General features: G+C 40.5%; 1 protein-coding gene across 1 annotated transcript in view; it reads right to left on the bottom strand.

The window, feature by feature from the left end:
* Positions 1 to 2,739: 2,739 nt before the first annotated feature.
* The window catches only part of PROS1 (protein S), a 62,129-nt gene continuing 43,202 nt past the window's right edge, over positions 2,740 to 21,666 (bottom strand). Inside the window, 5 exon segments of the mRNA XM_061628061.1 lie at positions 2,740 to 3,020; positions 3,022 to 3,191; positions 4,911 to 5,127; positions 8,727 to 8,878; positions 18,373 to 18,541. Of these exon segments, the coding sequence (XP_061484045.1) occupies positions 2,961 to 3,020; positions 3,022 to 3,191; positions 4,911 to 5,127; positions 8,727 to 8,878; positions 18,373 to 18,541 (768 nt within the window). The 3' untranslated portion in view covers positions 2,740 to 2,960.

Raw genomic sequence — 21,666 nt, 5'->3', positions numbered from 1 at the left:
TTGACAGAAAACACACTCTTTTGTCTATTTCTATAACAGAAAGGATGAGAACACCTGTCCTCTCATTCTTTGTAAAGTATAATGCACAGGATGATGGTATATTATTAATACTTAAAACATCAAGCACATGGTAATGAAAAGAAAATGGAAGATTTTCCTTTACTTATTTATTTTTTGTCAAAACAGACCATCTGAAATAATATCCATAAAGAGAAACAAAATAGAACTCAGTTAAATTTGTTTGGTAATGGTAAACTTCTCTGACAAAAGATACCTTCATACCAATTTTATTCTGAAAAATAATCATACATCATTTTGAACTGGTTACTGCACCCTGTGAGTGCTTTTATTAAAAGACTGTGTTGTCATTTTAGGAAAAAATGTTTGGTTTATGTTTGTAATTAACTACTGCTCTTTATATTTAGGCTGTAATCCTAACCCCACTTACCTGTAAGTAAGCTCCATTGAATTCAATAGGACCTTCTGCTGAGTACAGTTAGGATTGGAGCCTTAGATTTCTTAGAAAGGAGTCCTTTACAAACAAAACTGTAGCAGAAAAAATCTAGCCTCTGCTCATGGCGCAGACTAATTATACACCCCCCACACTTTGGCCTGGTTCACACAACTTAGTAAACCAAGGTTTGGCACAGCATGTCATCCAAACCTGGTCCTGTGTTTAACCATTGTCCTTGTTAACCACAAGCTGTAACCAAGGTTTATTCTCGTTTTAGCTCAGCAAGGGGCTAGGCCAAACAGGACCAAGGAGGAGTAAAGTGGCTGCAAGCTTCTTTCTGGGAGTATGCAAATTTGGGCAGGCTTGTTAAGCCGTAGTTTTGTTTACCATATTGTATGGACCAGGCCAGTATCTATGTTGAGTAAGATACATTCCAGTATTGTGAACTGTGGCAGCCGAAGAGAAAACATGAACACGTGTAAAGCAGCCATCTCAATATGCAGGTTTTGAACACATTAACCATTTCCATTAGCTGGAGGGGAAATGGATTGATCTGCTGATCAGTTGCGAAATCTCTTTGAAGCTGATTTTTTTAAAAAAAAAAATGCACTCAAGCTGCTCCCACCAAGTTTTACAGTAAAAAGGGGAGGGGTATGACTAACATCATGTGCCCTTGCTTTCAGTGGAGATGCACTGGAACCAGCAGAACAGTGTGTTTCTACTCCCAGTTTCGCTGCCCCCAGGAATTCAGCCTGCAAAATCAGTTTTAATGTATTTATTTAGAGTTTTTGTAGAACACTTTGTCACAGGTGACCTCAAAGCAGTTTTATATATAACAGCCAAACCATTCCAATGCAAATCATAAAGGGCAATTAAACATCAGCCATAAACAAATAATTAACTCATCAATACAGGCCGAGAGTAAAGGCTAAACATGATTCCTAAGGATTTCAAAGAACAGTCTAGTGTTCCTGCAAAAAAGAGTGCAACAGAAACTGAGTGTCTTCACACATTTCTTATGCGTGCTTACTACCAGAGTTAGTTCAATGTTTGAGTTGGGCTCCCTTCTGTCAGTGAGTCCTGGTGAGTTTCCCTGCCTGGCTGGGAGGTGGAGGGTGTGATAGCAGCAGCATTCCAACGAACACTGGGTAGGCAGCTGTAGCCACCATTTTAAATTTACCATAGTATCTCAGAGGAGCATCCTTGGGGCATTGTGGGAAATTAAAATGAAGTCTAGACCACCTTGGAGAGCCAGACCAGAAAAAAATTAAAGGGGGAGGCCCAGGACAGATATTAGTAGTGGCACTTGCCAAGGTCCTGGGCCTTGGTGGCTACCCAAGGATGCCAGGTGCTGATATCAGCCCTGCTTACTACCTTACTTATATTCTTGCTTGAATGCAGTAGAAAAACTTGACTTGACTGTTCTGAATTCCAACTTCAATTCTTCAGCAAAATTCTTTTGATGTGTATTTAAATGCTATTTGCATCCAAAGTTCCTTAGGCAGTAATATTGTGTTTTTTAAGCTATTCTGAAGCCATGGCTCATTACCATCTGACAATATAGTGCTGGTTTCAAGCCACAAACACGTTTTCCACTTAGAAATGAGCAGAACATACTTATTCAACCAACAGAGATATTATGCTATGAAGAAATATAAACGGGATGCCACAGGAGGCCATAATGCTGCTTTCTAATAAAACATGCACATCATTCTTCCTAGAACTGAAGTACAACACTGGGATCCCCCAAGGTGAACACACAACAGGCCTTAATATTCATGCAGACTTTCAATCTGCCTCATAAGCCAGACATATCACTTTCTTCATATTTTATGAATGTAATAACTTAAAATATACAATAGAATGTGATATTTTTGGCTCAGAATATTTAAATAAAATGTCAGTTTTCTTTATTATGCTAATTATTTGATGCTAGAAATTATAGCCTGGTTGCTGCTACTAATAGATCTGCTATGGGAAAGAGACTGGGCCCATTTCATATAATTGCTTGAAAAGTATAAAAAAATGGTTGGGGTTGTCTCATTGGTATGTTGCTCCTAAACGTTTGTGTCACCATTGTTTACCTGTGACCTTTGAGTCAGGATCTTCACACAACAGTTGATTTGCTCTACATCTCTAAACCGGTAAGGCTCTTTTTGTAGGATCTTAGTACAATATTCTTTAGAAAAAAAATGAAACATCTTGATTCAGTTTATTCAGTGCCATTCTTTGTAGCCACAATACCACCATATATTTGAACCAAGACATTAAACTGAGAGCAGACAGATGTTTTCTGGATTTATTCTCCAAGGTATAAAATATGAACAGTATAATTGTTGACAAGCGAATGATTTGACTAAAAATACTTGAAATGTTATAACTGACACCAACTATTTTGACAAATACTAATCTCGGTGCGGTCCCTTTATTTTGGAAAAGGATGCAATTCATTTGTTCTCAAAACACATTATTAGGAAAGAGAATCTTTACAGTTCAATTTCTGTCCTTATTCATTTTGTGCACAACAATCTGGATTTTCTCTTGAGAGATTAATGAACAGATGGGAGATCAGTGGTTTCAGAATTATGTATTTCATCCATAAGCAACGGGCATGAATGTGATCTAATGTCATTCTTTTTGGAGATGGCTTCGTCCAGATCCAACTGTCTATCGCTGATTTTCACCTCCATGCAACCATTATAAAACAGTGTTACTGGGGTGGCCTCAACTGAAACATCTGCAAGTAAAAAAATACATGATATCAGTACTGTCTTTCTTGAAAACTTGAAGCATAGCTTTCAATAGTGGTTTTCTGGCATGTATAAATATTAAAATGTGTTTTCATACACACATATTATTATCAATTATATTTATTAGTTGCTTTTTTCCCAGGAAGATGAACTCAAAGCAACCGATAGAAACACAAAACGTACAAAAATATATACACGCAAATAAATTTAGACATCAAACAAGGGCTAGGAAGGTCACATATATACATTAAACACATAAAATGGAAAACACAATTTCAGCTATTTAATTCCCTGCATACTTCCTGAAATTGGGCTTCTCCAGACAACCTGTTTATTGAGCATTCATCCTGATTTGCTTGCACAAAGCTTAGGCAGAGGTTAGCCTATGTCCAGTCTCTGAGCATTCATTCCGAAGCAAAGAGCATTCATCCTGATTTGCTTGTTTACACATCTTCCCTTTAATCATTCTTTTGTCCCACACATGCATGTTCCCATCCATTTCCTAACTACAAAAAAGTCCATTTATTTAAAAGTGGGTTTATTTATTTATTTAATTTACATCCTGTTCTTCCTCCCACAAGAAGCCCAGGGTGGTAAACAAAAACAATAAAAGCACTTTAAAACTTCTTAAAAACAACTTTAAAATATATTAAAATAAAACATATTTAAAAACATATTAAAACAAAACATCTTAAAAACATCTTTAAAAAACAACTTTAAAAACCTCTTAAAAAGCAATTCCACCACAGACACAGACTGGGATAAGGTCTCCACTTAAAAGGCTTGTTGAAAGAGGAAGGCCTTCAGTAGGTGCCAAAAAGATAATAGAGATGGTGTCTGTCTAATATTTCAGGGGAAGGAATTTCAAAGTGTAGGTGCCACAACACTAAAGGTCCGCTTCCTATGCTGTGCAGAATTGACCTCTTGATAAGCATAGGGCATTGTATGGGTTTCATACTCTTTGCTATCCACTGATCAGTAGTAGCCCTATTGGGCATTTATCCCCTCATGTGAAGGGCAGATCAGCTGACAGAAATTATGGTATTGATCTAAACCTTGGCAATAAGAGTAGTGGAAACAGAAAAAAATAGAATCACATGGATATACTATGTGCTTCAGAGTCCTCAAGACTGCACCAGCTAAGCAACACATTGTTTATTAACATGTATTGTCTCAGTTAAAAAGAGAATTTCAGCAATTCAACATTTCAAGTTTGATTTTTACACACATTCAGATTTTCAAGGAAGTCCATCAAATCATAAAACCAGGTAGCAGTTTGGGTGGCTTCTCATAAACACACTTATCATCATACATCTCCAAATTAATAATTTAGACATAATGAGTTGCAAAATATGCCAGCTAGTTGAATTGCCTATGTAATTCCTCAGATTGGCCAGCAGAGGACACTTACGATATACTGTAACAGCTTCATGGAGGGGGAAAAAAGAGAGAAGAGGAAAGGGCAGGGGAGGAGGGAATACAGGTCCTCTAAGGTCATGTCCAAAAATAGACTTTTTGAAAGGAAGTCTGCTTCTACTAGTGTTAACCTAATGCAGTTTTAGTCACTATTGTATCACTAGGTTTCAACAGAAACTGCACAACACTGCTTTAAAAGAAAAATACAATGAAAGAAAAGAATTAGTGTAATAAATTAACTAATTGAATTAGTGTAATAAATTAAATTAATAAAAGGAAACAAGATTTACCGGGAATGCCACCTAAGTAGGTATCAACAGATCCATTCATTGCTTGATCAAGAGCAGAGAGCTGCTGTCCCATGTACGTGATCTCAGACTGTGAATCAGCTGTAAGTTCAAGCTGCTGCCTAGTCACTCTGAGTCCCAGGAGCATTCTTCTGGAGGTACACAACTGCTTGGACTCCAAACGGGCAACAATGACATTCTCAATAGATGCAATGATATCCTACAGGCCAGAAGTAAATAATGACCATGTTAATTGCATTTCATTTCATTTCTATTGCACCAATGTAATAGAAATGTTTTTATCCATGAGGAAGCCCACAGCAGTCGATGATAGAATAGTAAAACAAATACAATAATATATATTTTACAAACCACGTGAACAAATCAATAATAAAAATGCCACAATAACCTATAAATAAAATACTCAAGAAAAAACAATACTTAATGAACAATGTTCTTATACCCACACTCCAACAGACAATATGCCAAAAATATTGGGACACACCAAGTGAAGCATACAAATACCCTCTAGAGCCAGCAAGAGCCAAAAGAGAACATAAGAAGAGCCCTGTTGGATCGCACTAAAGGCCCATCTAGTCCAGCATCCTAGTCTCACAGTTGCCAACCAGGTGCCTAAAGGAAGCCTGTAAGATGATTATTAATATCACTAATAGGCAAAAAACCTTGCGGTTTAAGAACGTACCTATAGCCCACAGATATTTCTATCAAACTTTAAAAAGCAGGGAAATTGGGCAGCTATAGTGAATGCACCAGGGAAGCAGGAGACCTGACCTCCTCTCTGAGATACTGGACTGCCCTACAAATTTGTCAGAATGCAAACACAATCTGGGTTGGTCTTTCACAGTCCAATCCACTTGCTCTGTAGCTTGCAAGAATTTGGTAACATTTTGGTAACATGGGCAATTTTGATCATTTGCAGGCTTATAGAGTTCAATGATATTTACTTCCGTGCAATCATGCTTAAGATAGGTAAAACTGACCATGGGGAGGAGGAAGGGGAGGGGGAGGAGGGGGAAGGAGGGGATTGGAAGGGGTTGGGGATGGGGAGGGAGGGGCAAAGGGAGGGGGAGAGAAGAGGCAAGAGGGAGGGAATAGGAGGGTGGGTTTGATTGTTTGCATACTTTTTGAGTTCAGTGGGATTTATTTCTGTGCAATCATGTTTAAAAAATGGAAATGGACTGCCTTCAAGTCAATTCTGACTTATGTTGATCCTATGAATAGGGTTTTCATGGTAAACAGTATTCAGGGGTGGTTTACCACTTACTTCCTCTGAGACTGAGAGGCAGTGACTGGCCCAAGGTCACCCAGTGAGCTTCATGTCTGTGTGGGGATTTGAACCCTGGTCTCCCAGGTCGTAGTCCAACACTGACTTGGGGGAGGGGCAGGGAGGGGAGGGGGAGGAGATTGGGTGGGTGGGTACTGGGCAGAAGGGAAACCCCTTTCCTTTATTTATTTATTTATTATTTGATTTATATCCCACCCTTCCTCCCAGCAGTAGCCCAGGCGGCAAACAGAAATGATAAAAACACTTTAAGACATCATAAAAAGACCTCAAAATACTTAAAAAGCTTTAAAAACATCTTTTTTTTTAAAAAAAAGGTTAAAAACATTATTAAAGAAAACATATTAAAAGCAATTCTAACAGACAGACTGGGATAGGTCTCAAAAGGCTTGTTAAAAGAGGAAAAGTCTTCAAAAGGTGCCAAAAAGATAGCAGAGAGCAAAAGGAAAACATTGTGAACAGTATCATTGCTGTTCAGCATTTCCCCCACCTTTTTATTCTACAGCAGGCACATGTAGCCTCCCACCCAAATTTAAACCAAAGCTGTCCCAGGCCACACCCACACCAGGCCTTTATTTCACTTTGGAGAGTCAAGACTTCTCTCAAAGAATCCTGGGAAGTGTAGTTAGATGCCTTGTTCCCCTCACAGACCGTCAATTAGAGTGGCTGACTGTTAAACCAGTTTGGCCACTGAAGCTCTGTCAGTGGAATAGCAGTCTCCTCTCAACACCCTTCACAAACTACACTTCCCAGGATTCTCTGAGGGAAGCCATGACTGTGTCAAGTGAAATCAAGTCTGGTGTGGGTGTGGCCCTCTGATTAGCCAAGCCCAGCAGCTGTGAGGCTTTTAGAATACTGACAGTTGGTTCTTACTGAGCATGCCTCGCGTTATCATAGGCTTCCAGCCAAAATTTCTTAAATTAATTAAAAATCAGCCAGGCATTTTTTTAACTTTTAAACTGAAAATGATGAAGGTCAGAGTATGGGGCAAGGTCAGTATTAGGATTACAGGTACTCTGTGAACATGGCTGATTTTTAATGAATTTCAACAGATTATGAGAACTCACAGAAAAAAAAGTCCAAAAGGGCTCTGAGGTTTTTTCCTCTCTTTTTAGACTTTTTTTTTTTAAAGTGTGGATTTATTGCATCAAGGTCTTGCAAAATACTGACAGTCTGGAGGCAACCTGGGTTAAAAGAATGGCAGAAATAAGGAGAGACCAGTCTCTGTCCCTCCAGCTGGCAACTTAAAAAGATGACCTGCTGGAGGCAACTGTCTCCATAGGTGGTTGTGACTGAAGCCCAGCCTGGAGTGTACTCATAAGGTGACAGTGATATAGGCTGGGGGAAGCTCAGTCTTCTATTACCTTTAGTGGTTACACAGTTTGGATTGCATTCAACTGAGTCTCAGAGTAGAGCCATTTAAATTAGCCATGTCCATTAACTTAATGGGTCTACTCTGAGTAGGACAGACTATCACCCTTCATTTTCACAGTGCGGCACAAGAGGAATCGTTTGTACCAACATTTTCAAAGGATTTCAAGCACAGCATCTTGCTCTTTTCTGCTGAGGCAAAGCACTTTTACAGGAATGTGCTACCTTACAGAGAAGAGTTTGCTTTAAAGAATCTATTTATTAAAATTCTGCCCACAGAAAACTAGCATATCAGGGAGAAGTTTTCTAAGAGAAATTTGCCATAGTGAGCTTTCAAGCAAGCAATATCCCAGGGGCATTCCAAAGTGATGCAGTTGAGAAAAAAAGCTGAGCCTTTGAACACGGTCAGAGTCCACCTCTGTCGGTGGAAAAGCTTAATTCACACCTTTCAAAGTCAATCTAGTCATTCACATGTTCAAACATCGTTAATTGCCCCTGGAGTCCTTGCCTTGCTTTAAGCTGTGTGTGTGTTGATACTGAATTTCACTAAGATCAATTTTCCTTGGAAAAGGTGAGCGCTAAAAAAATGATATCCACACTTTCCTACAAAAAGTTATTCCCTACTCATCCAAAAGAGTGTCTCACCAGCAACCTCCATCATGCATACATGCAATAGGAACTAGGGGTGGAAAGATCTGTCAATTTCAGTTCTCTCCGTTTGTCATTTTTCCAATCTTAAATTCAGTTCTCCATATTTCTGCAGCAATTTGTGGATTTTTTTAAAAATAAGTCCTCATGAAAATTCTCCAGCATTTTAGTGCAAACCTCTCCTAATAAACACATTTTTGTAGGCAGTTCTGACTAATGTACATTTTTGCAAGCCATTTCTCGTTATGTAATGTATTTTTACATATAATTTTCAATCATATATTCATTTTTATGCACACATTCCCCTCATATATGCATTTTTGTAAATATTGTTTGCTTGGCAAACTGCATTGCAAAATTCAAATAAGTGTGATTTTCAAGGAATGGCTGTGTTTTGGTTCACATATTGTTTCAGAATGTGAATTTGATAAGATTTGGCTTGAAATGCAAATTGAATCAAAATTCTCACTCATCCATAGTGGAAACAAAAGGACTACCTGTTTGTCTGTGGAGCTGGAGTCATCTATGGACAAAGCAAGAGGCACTGTTTCACCAGAAACCAAGGCAAGCAGGACCCCAGTGCCTGTGGATGGACGGATGGCCATGGTCACATTTATTAACCAATCTTCTGTACTGGATAGGCTGTTGTCTGTTTTATTTTTAAAAAATCAAATAAAATCAATTAGCAAGCTACAAAAGAATGGCTTTCTAGGTTTCTTTTATAAAACTTGAATCTCTACTCAAGCACTTCACACCTGGGTTTTATCTTTCCTGAACGTCTTTGTTGCCTGACCACTTTGTGTGTGTTGTGTTTAAATTGAAATCTCCAGTGCTTGTAAAACTATAGTTCACTTGTCCTATCTAAACCAGCTTGGGCTTTATGGGAAATAGAACCAAAGTGGCCTTTATTTGACTTCTGATATAAAATACTACTGAAAGAAATAATACCGCGGTTCGGGGTTCCAGAGGTAATAGACTCAGACCGAGGAACACACTTTACGGGACAGATTTTGGCAAAAATTGAAGAAGGTCTGGGAATCAAACATCTATTTCACACTGTTTACCATCCACAATCGTCTGGGGCGACGGAGAGACAGAACCGGGAAATTAAGACAGCTTTGGCTAAGTATACTCAGGAAACAGGTTTAAGGTGGCCTCAGGTACTCCCTCTCGTTCTTTTCCATTTGCGTACCCGCCCTACCCGTGCGTTAGGGCTCTCGCCGTTTGAATTAATGTATGGCAGGCCTCCCACAAAAGGGGGGAGCTTGCCAAATGTGGATGTTTCACTATTGGGGGGGGATCACATAGCTGTATCCCAGTATCTTTCTCTGCAGAATAGACTCCGTGAATTGTGGAAAGCTGCCGGATCCACCAAGACGGTGCCCCTTGAGGACCAGGTGCATCCATACAGCCCCGGGGACTTTGTTTGGGCAAAGAAGTTCGTGAGGGGAGATTCTTTGCAGCCGAGATACACAGGACCGCATCAAGTCCTGTTAACTACACAAGCAGCTGTCTTCCTGGAAGGACGGAGGTCGTGGATACACCATTCCCACGTAAAGCCTGCTGTGGTAGCGGCACCACCACCACCCCAGGTCCCCAAAATACGTTTGCAGAGGAACGAAGAAACCGGTCAGTGGCAGGCGGCTCAACTCCCTTTCCAGGACGCGGACATTGAGTAAACATCAACGCAGAAATGCTCCGACAAAGAGAGAGGATGTCTGTCTACCTATGGGGGGTGGCTGTTCTGATTCAACATGCCTTGCCCCTCTGCTGCCCCCCAAATGTGAAAATATGCACTGACAATGACTATTACTATTTGAAAGACTTTGGACGAACAATTCCGAAAACACAGGACTGCCCAGACCCTTTTCTGTATGATGTGAATCAGATAAAGGAAGGAATGGTGAAGGCTGACATAGCGGGACGTTTGTGTCATAAAGCAGCCGTTATATTGCAACATAATTACACAGGCCGCTGGGTAACACATTGTATTCGAGTGGAAATCGAATGGCCTATTAGACTTGCACTCCGGTGCTGGCAGTACCGTCCTATGCCTAACTATGGTTGCCCTCCTAACGTGGACATAACATCTATACGTTCAGAGTATAACATGCTTACTTTCCAGGTGCATAATAATAGAATCCAGCCCAGAATGACAGAAAGAATGAAGTTTTGTGTGGGTATTGGCATACCATCATGTTATGCATGGTTGAACGACAAACTGAGCGCTCAGAAACCCGTACAGAAACAGGTAACACCAGCCACAAATAACAAAAAGATTTTAGGCGGGTTTAAACAAAGAAACACAAAAATAGGCGATGGGTGGGACGGAAATACGTTTGTCGCCTTAATGGAAGAAACAGCTCCAAAAAAGGGCACTTGTTATGTTTGTGCACACACACCACCACACGGACAGGCGGGAGTCCCCTTGACTGGGGCCCCCTTGCTGCTGAATGACTATCTTTCTTTTGCCTCACATTCCAGCTCACAGGAACTAGAAGGGGGGTTGGTTCTTAGCGGGCCCATCGCTAGATCAGTTTGTGTAGGCAGCGGAAGCCAGCCAACAGGAGGGATGTTGTGTGATGGCTTGATTTATTCTACAAACCCGGGCAATTGGACTTTTTTAAACGGAACACGCAGAGCTGCGGGTTTAACTTGGCTATCCATCTGGCAGCATCTGCTACGCCTGACTTTTGCAGACCATCATTTGGTGCCTTTCCTCACGGACTTAGTGGATCACCAAACCCCAGCTGGACTCTGGTGGCTTTGTGGACACTCAGCGGTAAGGAAACTGCCGGTATCAGGCTCCTGGACTTGTACCCTGGGAAGGGTGGTACCAGGGCTCCGGGTTTCCCCTACATTACCTACTCTGCGCCGCTGTAACAAAAGAGGCACAGGGGAGGCAGTGCTAAGAGGCTTCTTTCCAATGTACGGTGCAGCCAAAACATACCAGGAACTCATAGAACTGTCTCAAGCCTTTGAATGTTTTATGAATGATTCGGCCATTTCCTTTTCAGATCTCACAAATGAACAAGGGCAAATTAGAACCGTGGTTCTCCAGAACCGGCTCGCCTTGGACTTTTTATTGAGCTCTCATGGGGGGGTCTGTTCGTTAATAGGGAGTGAATGTTGTACCCACATAACGGACAGCAAGGCTGACGTTATAAAACACATTAATGACATTGGGAACATTTATCACGAAGTAGAGCGCATAGGGAATTTTTCTTTGTTCTCAGCGTTTTCTGATTGGTTTTCAGCATGGCCCAGTTGGCACAAGATTCTGTTTTACCTTGCTATGGTATGTGCTTTGTTGATTTCGGTTTGCTGTTGTCTACAATGTATTCCTAATCTGATGCAATTGGCCTCAGCCTGTCTGAACCGGCTCACACTGTCCTTTTCCCGGAAACCACAGCCAACTTACATGGAAATGGCTTTAAGACCGATTTGGCAACCCAAGCAAGGTGGTACAGCTACCTGAGAGACTAGTTAGTCTCTCAGGGCTGAAAGGGGGGACTGTTGTGTTTAAATTGAAATCTCCAGTGCTTGTAAAACTATAGCTCACTTGTCCTATCTAAACCAGCTTGGGCTTTATGGGAAATAGAACCAAAGTGGCCTTTATTTGACTTCTGATATAAAATATTGGTTTATTTCCTGGTGACCTGACCCTTACCTACATTCCAGTGGCTCGCATAATAAAAGCCGGTTTAAGCTGGGAACTTCCCTACTATGCATTTCTATATCTCATGCTTGCTTGTGGCCTTGCTTATTGTTACTAATGTGCCTCACATAGAAATGTCAAGCTCTGTTCCAATACCCCTCATATCCTTGACTTGTATTACTCCTTTTGATATGTAAGCAAGAATAATGCCATGTCTGTATCTAGTTTAGGGGGTGCCCGGTTGCAGCTGGGCCTCCCCTCAATAGTTGCCTTTGTCTGCTCCTGCATAGTGCTTATCTCAAGGACATGCGAAATATGCAGACATAGAGTCTAAGAGATAGTCTTGATGTTTCCACTTTGTCCTTCCACCTGTACCCCTTTACCTCCTTACATATGCCCCAAAGCTATGACAGTTAGCAATTGCTTCTTTTGTATTTTATGACGTGAACCCGATATTGTAAACTTCGGGGTAAGCCTATATAAACCCTTGAACACCAATAAACGAGGTTCCCATGCTCGCCTGCTTCGGCTTGTAAGTATTGGGTCCCCTTTGCAAAGGTATTGTTTTGTGTTGTTTGATCTCTGATAGCGGGTTCATTTGCACTCAGCTCCGCACTCTTCCCGGGTGTAATAAGCGAGTTGGGGAGACAGGGCGGCTTGCGTGTTGGGTTTGGACCTAACATGTGTAATTTCCTCAAAGATCCCTTTTTAACGGTTATAAGCCTCCTAAGCAAGCCCAGACATCGCCCCAGTAAAACTGATAAGGAACAGAGTCACCTTGTGCCAATTGCCCCAAAATATTTATTCTTTGTTATTGATCAAATTGTACGTTTGCAGTGTTCACAGAAAACTGTTGATTCATAACACACCACAACTTTTACTTTATTGTTTATGGTCAATGACCAGTCATACAAACACAAGTATTTAAATGCAGAAAGGCAGAAGAATTGCATATAAACAAATAAACAGATTGAATTATACAGCTTATATATAAACAAACTTTAAAAATAAAATAAAATAAAATCTAGTATACTAAAGTTAAGGTGCATTAACCATCTGTTTCCTTGTAGTAAATGCTAAGACACAAATTTTTGCCATTTTAAAAGTTATTACATTTCTGAGAGGTATAAAATTTCTGAGAGGTATAAAATGTGTCAGATTTACCTTGTAAATTTTTAAAAATTGGTGCACTATAAAAGGAATGAATGTCCTTATAATATGTACAGTGTAACAGGATGTGTGTGATTGAGTCAACCTCACCTGATTGACATAGGCAGATGAGTTGGGAATAAGGAATACACAAGTATCTCCCCTCCAACAAGGCTGACGCTAAAGAATTAAAACGAGTCAGTGTAAAGGCTCTACGATACTTAGGAATGTCTAGGTCACAAAGATAGGCTTCAGGTGCAAAATTCTTATTGTAATTCACCGGAAACGGGTAATGGAAGGCCTGGTCTTCTTGTAAGGCAACATCCCTAATCCGGTTCTTAACAGTTTCTTTGGCCCAGCTGAACCAGAGCTAAGGGAGAAAGTCCATAAAAATGTACTTTTTTCTCAACCATACTTGCCCAATCAGAGGTCAGATTGTCTGTTAACATCAGGGGGGGCTAGTCCTTGAGGCCTAAAATTTAGCTTGAGCCAAAAGCCTTAACGCGTTTAGCCATGCTTGTGCTTCAAAAGAAACCAGCCCAGATTCCAATCTGAGTAGGGCATTGCGAATGCCACGTGGGGCACCAAAAATGGAACATAGAAACTTGGACTGTATTGCCTCTAGGGAGCAAAAATCTTTATAAATCCATATCTGAGAACCATAGAGGAATTGGGCCAACACTTTGCCCTGGAAAACTTTGATGACAGAGGGAATATGGGAACTCCCTTTCGAAAAGAAAAATCTAATAGCAGAAATAGCTCTTTGGCCATTCTCAGAAAGATGTGCAATTTGGGCTCTCCACAGGCCAGTTGTTTGAAAAACTACACCCAGGTATTTGTATACCTTGACCTGTTTGATATTGTGCCCATTGACACAATATGCTATCTATGCTTTTTATATCTTTTGGAAAAGACCAAGATTTGGGTCTTTTGATAGTTTATTGTAAGCTCCTCCTCTGTACAGTATGCCATAAAGGCATGAAGAGCTCTCCTGAGTCCTACTTCTGAGTAAGATAATATAACAGTACAATAAGGCAGGAATGGGTTGATTCGCTAATTTGGATAGGTGAAAATCTGGATTTGTTAAGGTTGGAACTAGAGAGTTGATGTAAATATTAAATAGTAGGGGGCCCAGAATGCAGCCCTGTCTAACTCCCGTTTAGTGGAACTGCGGGGGACAGATGACCCTGCAGATTGCACCTTACTCTAAGAGAATTATTTTCATGCAAGGAGCGAATTAATATTAATAGTCTGATATCAAGAGAGGAGGGCTCCAGTTTTGCCCACAGCCTGTTCTGGGAGATGCTATCAAATGCAGATTAAAAATCAACAAAAGCTGAAAAAAGAGCTCCATTGGGCCTACAGCTATATTTCCTAATCAGATGATGTAAGATCAGGCATTGATCGGTGGTGGAGCGATCAGACCTAAAGCTGGCTTGCTCCTCGACTAATACGTTTGCCTGATCAAGCCTGTCCCAAAGTTTCCAGAACAGGTGCCTGGCCTAGAGCTTGCTTACTGTACTGCAGTAACTGGAGGGTCACCCTTTTGTCCCTTTTTATATATTGGGATGATAATGGCCAGGCCCCAGTCTGTCTGTATTTGAGCTGACTGATCTATAAATGTAAAAAGAGAGGCCAGGACTGGGCCCCACCAGTCTATATTGTTTTTATTAGCTCTGATGGAATACAATCAATCCCAGAAGCCTTCCAAGGTTTGAGAAGACCAACTAATTTTTCTTATTTCTAATATTGAAACTGGCTGCCATGAAGGAGTATCTGCCAAATTAATAACGGGGGTTATTGCAGAGTCTAGCCCTGCTGAATAGAGTGCACACGAGACAGGTCGTCCTAGGAGAATCTAATTCAAGCCCACTCCCTACAATATGCCAAAAGAATCATTGCTTCTAGCTGCTTGGATCAACTGTGTTCAGGCTTTGGTTAATGCCTCCCTCTTTTTCTTTTTGATTAGCTCCTTGTACCATTTTTTTTTTGAAGGTGTAATGCTGGGGGAATTGAGGTAGCTTTACTTAGTCTGTACTGTTGATAATGAGCTACCAGCTGTTTCTTTGCTGCCACACACTCAAGGTCAAACCAGGGCTTCGAATTGTGTTTTATAAGGTGGGAACTAGTGGGACAAGAGTTTTTTTGTTAGGACCTGTAGCAGCTCAAGGGCTAAATTTTGATATGCGTAGATAGCTATCTGAGGTGAGTTTGTTGTGGTAATCTCATTGCAGAATTGAAAGGCCCTGTCAGATCTAAGAAATTTAGTACTTAGCTAGCTTGTTAGACCATCTGACTCTTTTATGGTCATCAGCAGACGTAAAATTTATGCTGAACTTATCTATTAGATGAGTAGCCATGGTTCTAATTTTAAATTTCAAAAAGATAGGTAAATGATCACTATCCTGCTGTGGCTCAACTTTAAAAAAGATCAAGTTGCCCAGCAAATTACATGAGGTCAGAACATAATCACCCAGAACAAGCTCTTCACCCAATAATCTGGTTAGAATTTAGGCCATATTATTATTATTATTTATACCTCACCCTTTTTCCAAACTGGAACTCAAGGCGGCTTCCAGATGAAAGTAAGTACATATCATTAACAACATATAAACATATAAAACATATAAAAATCAGCATTAAAACAGAATTAAACTATTAAGATGTTAAAACCAATTAACCATACACTTAAAATACTGCAACCCAGTTTAAGAGCATACAAGTAAAACAATAACATACAGCACCCTCTTCAATCACTACCCTTAAAGCCTTCAGTTCCAAAGCCCTGCCGGAAGAAAAAAGTCTTCAGCTGTCAGCGGAAGAACTGCACAGAGGCCATTCTTGCCTCCCTAGGGAGGGAGTTCCAGAGCCTAGGGGCAGCCACCGAAAAGGCCCTGGCTCGTGTCCCCACCAGTCGCACTTGTGAAGGTGTTGGGATTGCGAGAAGGGTCTCTCCTGAAGATCTCAGGGTCCGGGCAGGTTCATATAGGGAGATATGGTCTGACAGATAGCCTGGACCTAAGCCGTATAGGGCTTTATAGGTCATAACCAGCACTTTGAATTGTGTCTGGAAACAGATTGGCAGCCAGTGGAGCTGTTGCAGCAGGGGAGTTGTATGATCCCTGTAACCAGCCCCAGGTAACATTTTGGCTGCAGCTCGTTGCACCAACTGAAGTTTCCGAACAGTCTTCAGAGGCAGCCCCACATAGAGCACGTTAGAGTAGGCTAAGCGGGATGTAACTAAGGCATGTGTCACCGTGGCCAGATCAGACAACTCCAGGAACGGGCACAGTTGGCGCACTAGTCTTAACTGTGCAAAAGCACTCCTGGCCACTGCAGAAACCTGGGCCTCCAGGTTTAAGGCTGAGTCCAGGAGCACACCCAAACTGCCTACTTCCATATGTTTCACTATTGTCCCTGATGGTCTGGAATAATTTATTTACAGAGGACAAAACTGCACACACCACCTTTCAGGGCAAAATGCTCCCAAGATAACTTACATTGGAACCATAATGTCAATAAACATTATAGGCTCCTACTGGGAGGGAGGGAGGGATATAAATCTAATAAATAAATAAAATTAAAACATTAAAATATTATGACATGAAAACAGCAGGAATTAGAACAATACAGGACACCATATCTTTAAAAAACATTTTAAAATAAAAAAGTATTCAGTATCTGTTTAAAAGCTGGGAGGTTAGGAGCCATATATATTTCCTTAGGAAGGAAATTTCACTAGCATGGGGAAAGGGGCTTCTATTGAAAAGGTCCTGTCTCTTGTGCCCACCAGCCCAATAGATAGATGTCAAAGGGGAGCCTATAAGCAAGGCTTCCAAAACCAAACACAAGGCCCAGGCAGATTTGTATATGTATAGATGTTCTTCAAATATCTTCTCCCAAACTATTTAGGGCAGTGGTAGCCAGCATGGGACTCTCCAAATGTTGTTGGACTCCAGCTCTTATGGCCCAGCCAGCATAGCTAATGGTCAGGGGCGATGGGACCTGTAGTCCAATAACATCTGAAGGGCACTGTATTGGCTACCCCGTTTTAGGTTTGAAGGTTACTACCACAACTTTAAATTGGGGCCAGAAACGAAGAGGGAATCAATGCAGCTGGTACCATCCATGTGGTTGTAGTCTTAGGCACCACCAATATCAGAATAGCTTCTCAACACCATTTCTATGTCATATTAGAATTACAGGAGTGCACAAGGATATTCTCAGTAGTATCTCTTAGGCTGGAGGTGGGTGGATGGGTGGGGGACCTGTGGCTGTCCAAATATCATCAGACTGCAATTCCAATAATGATAGATGTTGTTGTCTAGCAACATCTGAAGGGCCACAAGTTTCCCACCTCAGCCTTAGGATATGGGACTCCTGCCTTTGATATCTGTTGAAGGTCAACTGATTGCTGGCCTGGCTATATTTTAAAAGCAACTTAGGAAGTTTTTGTTTGAAATTGCTGGGATAAGAGGTATGGATTGGTGGGTCTTTTTAACTATTTGTGCTGCATTTATCTTGAGAAGTTAAGGTTCTATAATGTTAATGTATGTATTCAATAACTGGCTTCTCAAGAAAAATTGGTATGAAGCTCCTACAATAATAAAGAAATCATAACTAGGCTCAATCAGGAATGTGCCAATAAACATGACATGGTGGTCTACACGGTAAGTAATTTTACATGTTACAGCTTGAATAGGGATCACTTGCTATGGGGAAACTTTGGTCACTTCCAGACAACCTGTTTATTGAGCAACATCCTGATTTATTAGCATAAGGCTTTCAGGGAGGTTAAATGACATTTGCTATTTATCAAGCATTCTTACTGATTTGTTTGTGGGAAGGGTAGATAACTGTTGCAGCAAGCAAATGTAATCCCACACTTTCCTGGGTATTTTCCTATCACTTTCATTATTTGCAGAAAGTCCAGTTTTTTTAGGAAGTCGGTTGGTTGTACAAGAGGCCCAAATTTAATTATGTAATCTGAATTTGCCACTGCGTGACTGAATCCCACCCTCAAACAGCAACAGTGTGAAAGTGAGATCACATGGCAACTGCAAAATGTATTCCAGCATTTTATAATCCTATACACAGAAGCAGGGCTGAGACGTGGGAAATAACTCAAACCTTCTATAGAAGACACTGCCTCCTGCTTTGGGAACTCTGGCATTATATCAGCCCTACTACCCAAATGGTTGGATGAAGAAAATTATTATAGTTCAAATGACTGAGCTAAGGATGAGGTAAATGACAATGTCTTTTCCCCCTGTTCATTATATATTTAATTAGCCCAGCATAAAAGTATTTTCAGAGAAAGAGGGAGAATTACTTACTGTAGTTAATATGAAACTTTGCCATTCCAGTGCCAGGGTAATAAGATCCTTTCACAACACTTATCAAACAGTGTTTGCTTTCTTTCTGTTGAATGATGTCTTTTACACCTGAACTTCCCTGATTCAACAAGTTCCAGGCACGAATACACCCATCCAGGCGTGGGTTAATCTGCAAAAGAAGTTGCAGCACTGTTTATGGCATTCCACAATGGTCCAGAAACATATCCCATCCATGCAGAACAAGTTACTCCACATGACACCTAATTTCTGGACAATACATGGAACAATATAGATTTCAACTCAGGGATTTATGAAAGATTTTTTACGTAAAAATTTTATGTAAGACAATCTATAGCATTAGAGAATGAGAATACACTATTGAAGAGCTCTTTATTCTCAGCGTTGTTATAAAGATTAAATCAATATCCAAATACATTGCTAGTCCTTAATATTGTGACTACATGGAATGGTTTCTGTCTAAACAAAAAAAATGTCTTTTGTTTACTACAATATTTATGCTTTCTATTTTCAGATAGTATTTCCCTCCTATTTCTCACATCCTAAAAACTAAGCTACAAGTGTGCCTAGGTAGAATAAAGTATATCAGTTTGTAGCTCACATTCTATCTTAGCACTGGGCATATTCTCAATTTTGCTTGTATAAAACTAAGGCAGTTGTTCTCTAGAAGCTGTAGTCCTATGTGCACTTTCCTGGGAATAAACTCCACTAAACAGATTTGGTCTTACTTCTGAGTAAATATGCATAGTAAATTGTATTTACTATGCAAGTTTCATAGATATGTCAAATAAAACACTTTTATATGCTAACAAAATTATAGTGCATCAGTTATGTTATTAAATCAGTAAAACAAGTTGAGGTTTAACAGCAAAGTATTATATTCAATTTGCCCAAATATCTTACCACCAATCCCTCAAATGGAAAAAAACAGGTTTTTCAAGAATTTCCAGTTTTTGTAGCTCTACCCAGGACATTCTAGATCATGCACTTAGCTGCAAAATGACTTATGTTCATAGCTCTCCATAAATCAAATGACGTACACTATGGTCTCAACCCTCTGCAAGGACTGATAAATGTCACACAGTTTGCACATCAGCAAAATAAAAGGATTATGGGTGAGACAAGACAGATTCAAGGTGTTTTTCTTCATGTTCTGGAAAATGTAGTTTTCTTGTTCTTGTTCTGGAAAATGCACATAGCACTCTGCAATGAGCACGTTCAGCTCTATTTTAGGAGGGGCCGCCTCCATTCCCATCACAGTTCAGGAAAGAAATCCATGTGCTCCATTTAAAAAAGAATTGTTTGGGATAAAGAGGTATTGCTTGTCAGTCTCTGAAGTAAGATGCAAAAGTTTTTATCATACAATGAGGTTTTATCTAACAAAAGAACTGTCAATTCCTGTGTAGTATGTCTGGATTTTGCTTTCTGCACTTTCTTCAGAGAGGTGAATTTTTTGTCAGCTGGGCAGCAAGCTGCACTAGAGCTATAAATGATATGCTCTGAATTCTAATTTTTGGACAAGCCAATTTATACGTAACTCTCATAAAATAAGAGCTGGAATGGAATTAACCCCTGCACTAACCTCTGGAGAAAGCTTTCTGTGGGCCGACTGATTCTCAAAAAGAACCTTAAGTTAAGATTTTCTTGGGGCCAGGGTTCACACTTACAAGGTTCTTAACTTGTAACTTGCCCATCTGTACATGTGCAGTGTTTGGACCCCAGCAGAACTTCACTGTAGTCACAGTTTGCTGGCATGAAAATTTTACACATGAAGGGCTGTAACAAGGATATAAGAATCCTTTCAATGTAACAGAAGATTGTGTGATTGGCAGCTTCCCCCGTCATTTCCTTTTAGCTGACATGCCAGATTCTGATCCTTGCATGTGAGGCACATGACCAGCTCTTCATAGGCTGAAAGCCCCATGCTTGTGCCTTATTCAGCCGTTTTCCATAGCTAGCAGATGCCTAAAGTTCATGTGAAAAGATCGAAAACCAAATTATATATAGGATAAAGAAGCCCTAAGGCAGGTAGTTCAGTAAATAGTCCTTGAATCTTCAGCATGCTTGGAAGACCAACGTTACATGTAATCATGTATTATTAGAAGCAGTAAAATCAAACTCCTTTATGGTTTTCACTACCACTTCCATTTGAACTAAACTATTACTTGGGGAAGATCCAAAGCTTAGTGGTAGAGCATCTGCTTTGCATGCAGAAGGTCCCATTTTCAATCCTTGGCATCTCCAAGTAGTGCTGGGAAAGACCTCTTTCTGAAACCCTGGAGAACTGCTGCCAATCATTGTAGACAACATTGGACCAATGGTCTGACTCAGTATAAGGCAGCTTCCAATGTTCCTATGCTCCTGTGTATGCTCCTGTCTGCATTTTCTCTGACCAGGCCATGTTTTTTCCAGTGGTTTAAGGAATATACAGAATGCTTCCTCTGAAAATGCCACTTTTCATAGCAGAGCTGGACAGATAGTTGCTTTCTACCTAACATCCATCCTCTTTGTCTCTTTAGCACTGTTGCCCCAAAGTGCTTGAAACTAGAGCTGCTTCTTTTAGCTGTAATTTGTTTCAAGATCTTTTGAGGAGTGGATGTGGAACACCCTTCCTTGGAAAGCTCACCAGGCTCCCTCTTAGCCTGTAGGTGAACTGTCAAAATATTTTGATTTCACCAGACTTTTGGATTGCTTTAATGTTGCATCCTGCTGCTGCAATTAGTTTACTAATGCTCTGTTAACCCCAATTCTTTATCATTTTATTACAATAGCATTGTATTATATCGGGGGAGTCACTGTTAGTGGTCACAGAGAGCCAGTGTGGTGTAGTGGTTAAGGTGTTGGACTACGACCTGGGAGACCAGGGTTCAAATCCCCACACAACCATGAAGCTCACTGGGTGACCTTGGGCTAGTCATTGCCTCTCAGCCTCACAGGAAGGCAATGGTAAACCCCCTCTGAATTCCGCTTACCATGAAAACCCTATTCATAGGGTCGCCCATAAGTTGGAATCGACTTGAAAGCAGTCCATTTCCATTCCATGGCTTGGATGCCCAGCTCATATCAGCTGTTTGTTCAGTATTATGGGCCCAGTTTTATGGAACTCCCTTCCAGCTGAGGTCAGAAAGGCCCCCTAACTGGTGCTGACCTTTTTATTCCAGGCAAGCATTTTAACTGAATTTTGATTTTACAGTTTTAACTGCTTTTTATTTTTATTGTATTGAGTTACTTGTACACCGCTTAGAGACAAATGTACTTAAGTGGTATATAAATCAT

This window comes from Rhineura floridana, chromosome 5 (assembly GCF_030035675.1).
Source record: "Rhineura floridana isolate rRhiFlo1 chromosome 5, rRhiFlo1.hap2, whole genome shotgun sequence".
Taxonomy (NCBI): domain Eukaryota; kingdom Metazoa; phylum Chordata; class Lepidosauria; order Squamata; family Rhineuridae; genus Rhineura; species Rhineura floridana.
Note: the sequence above shows the minus strand (reverse complement) of the source record. Positions and strands in the feature narration are given on the sequence as shown.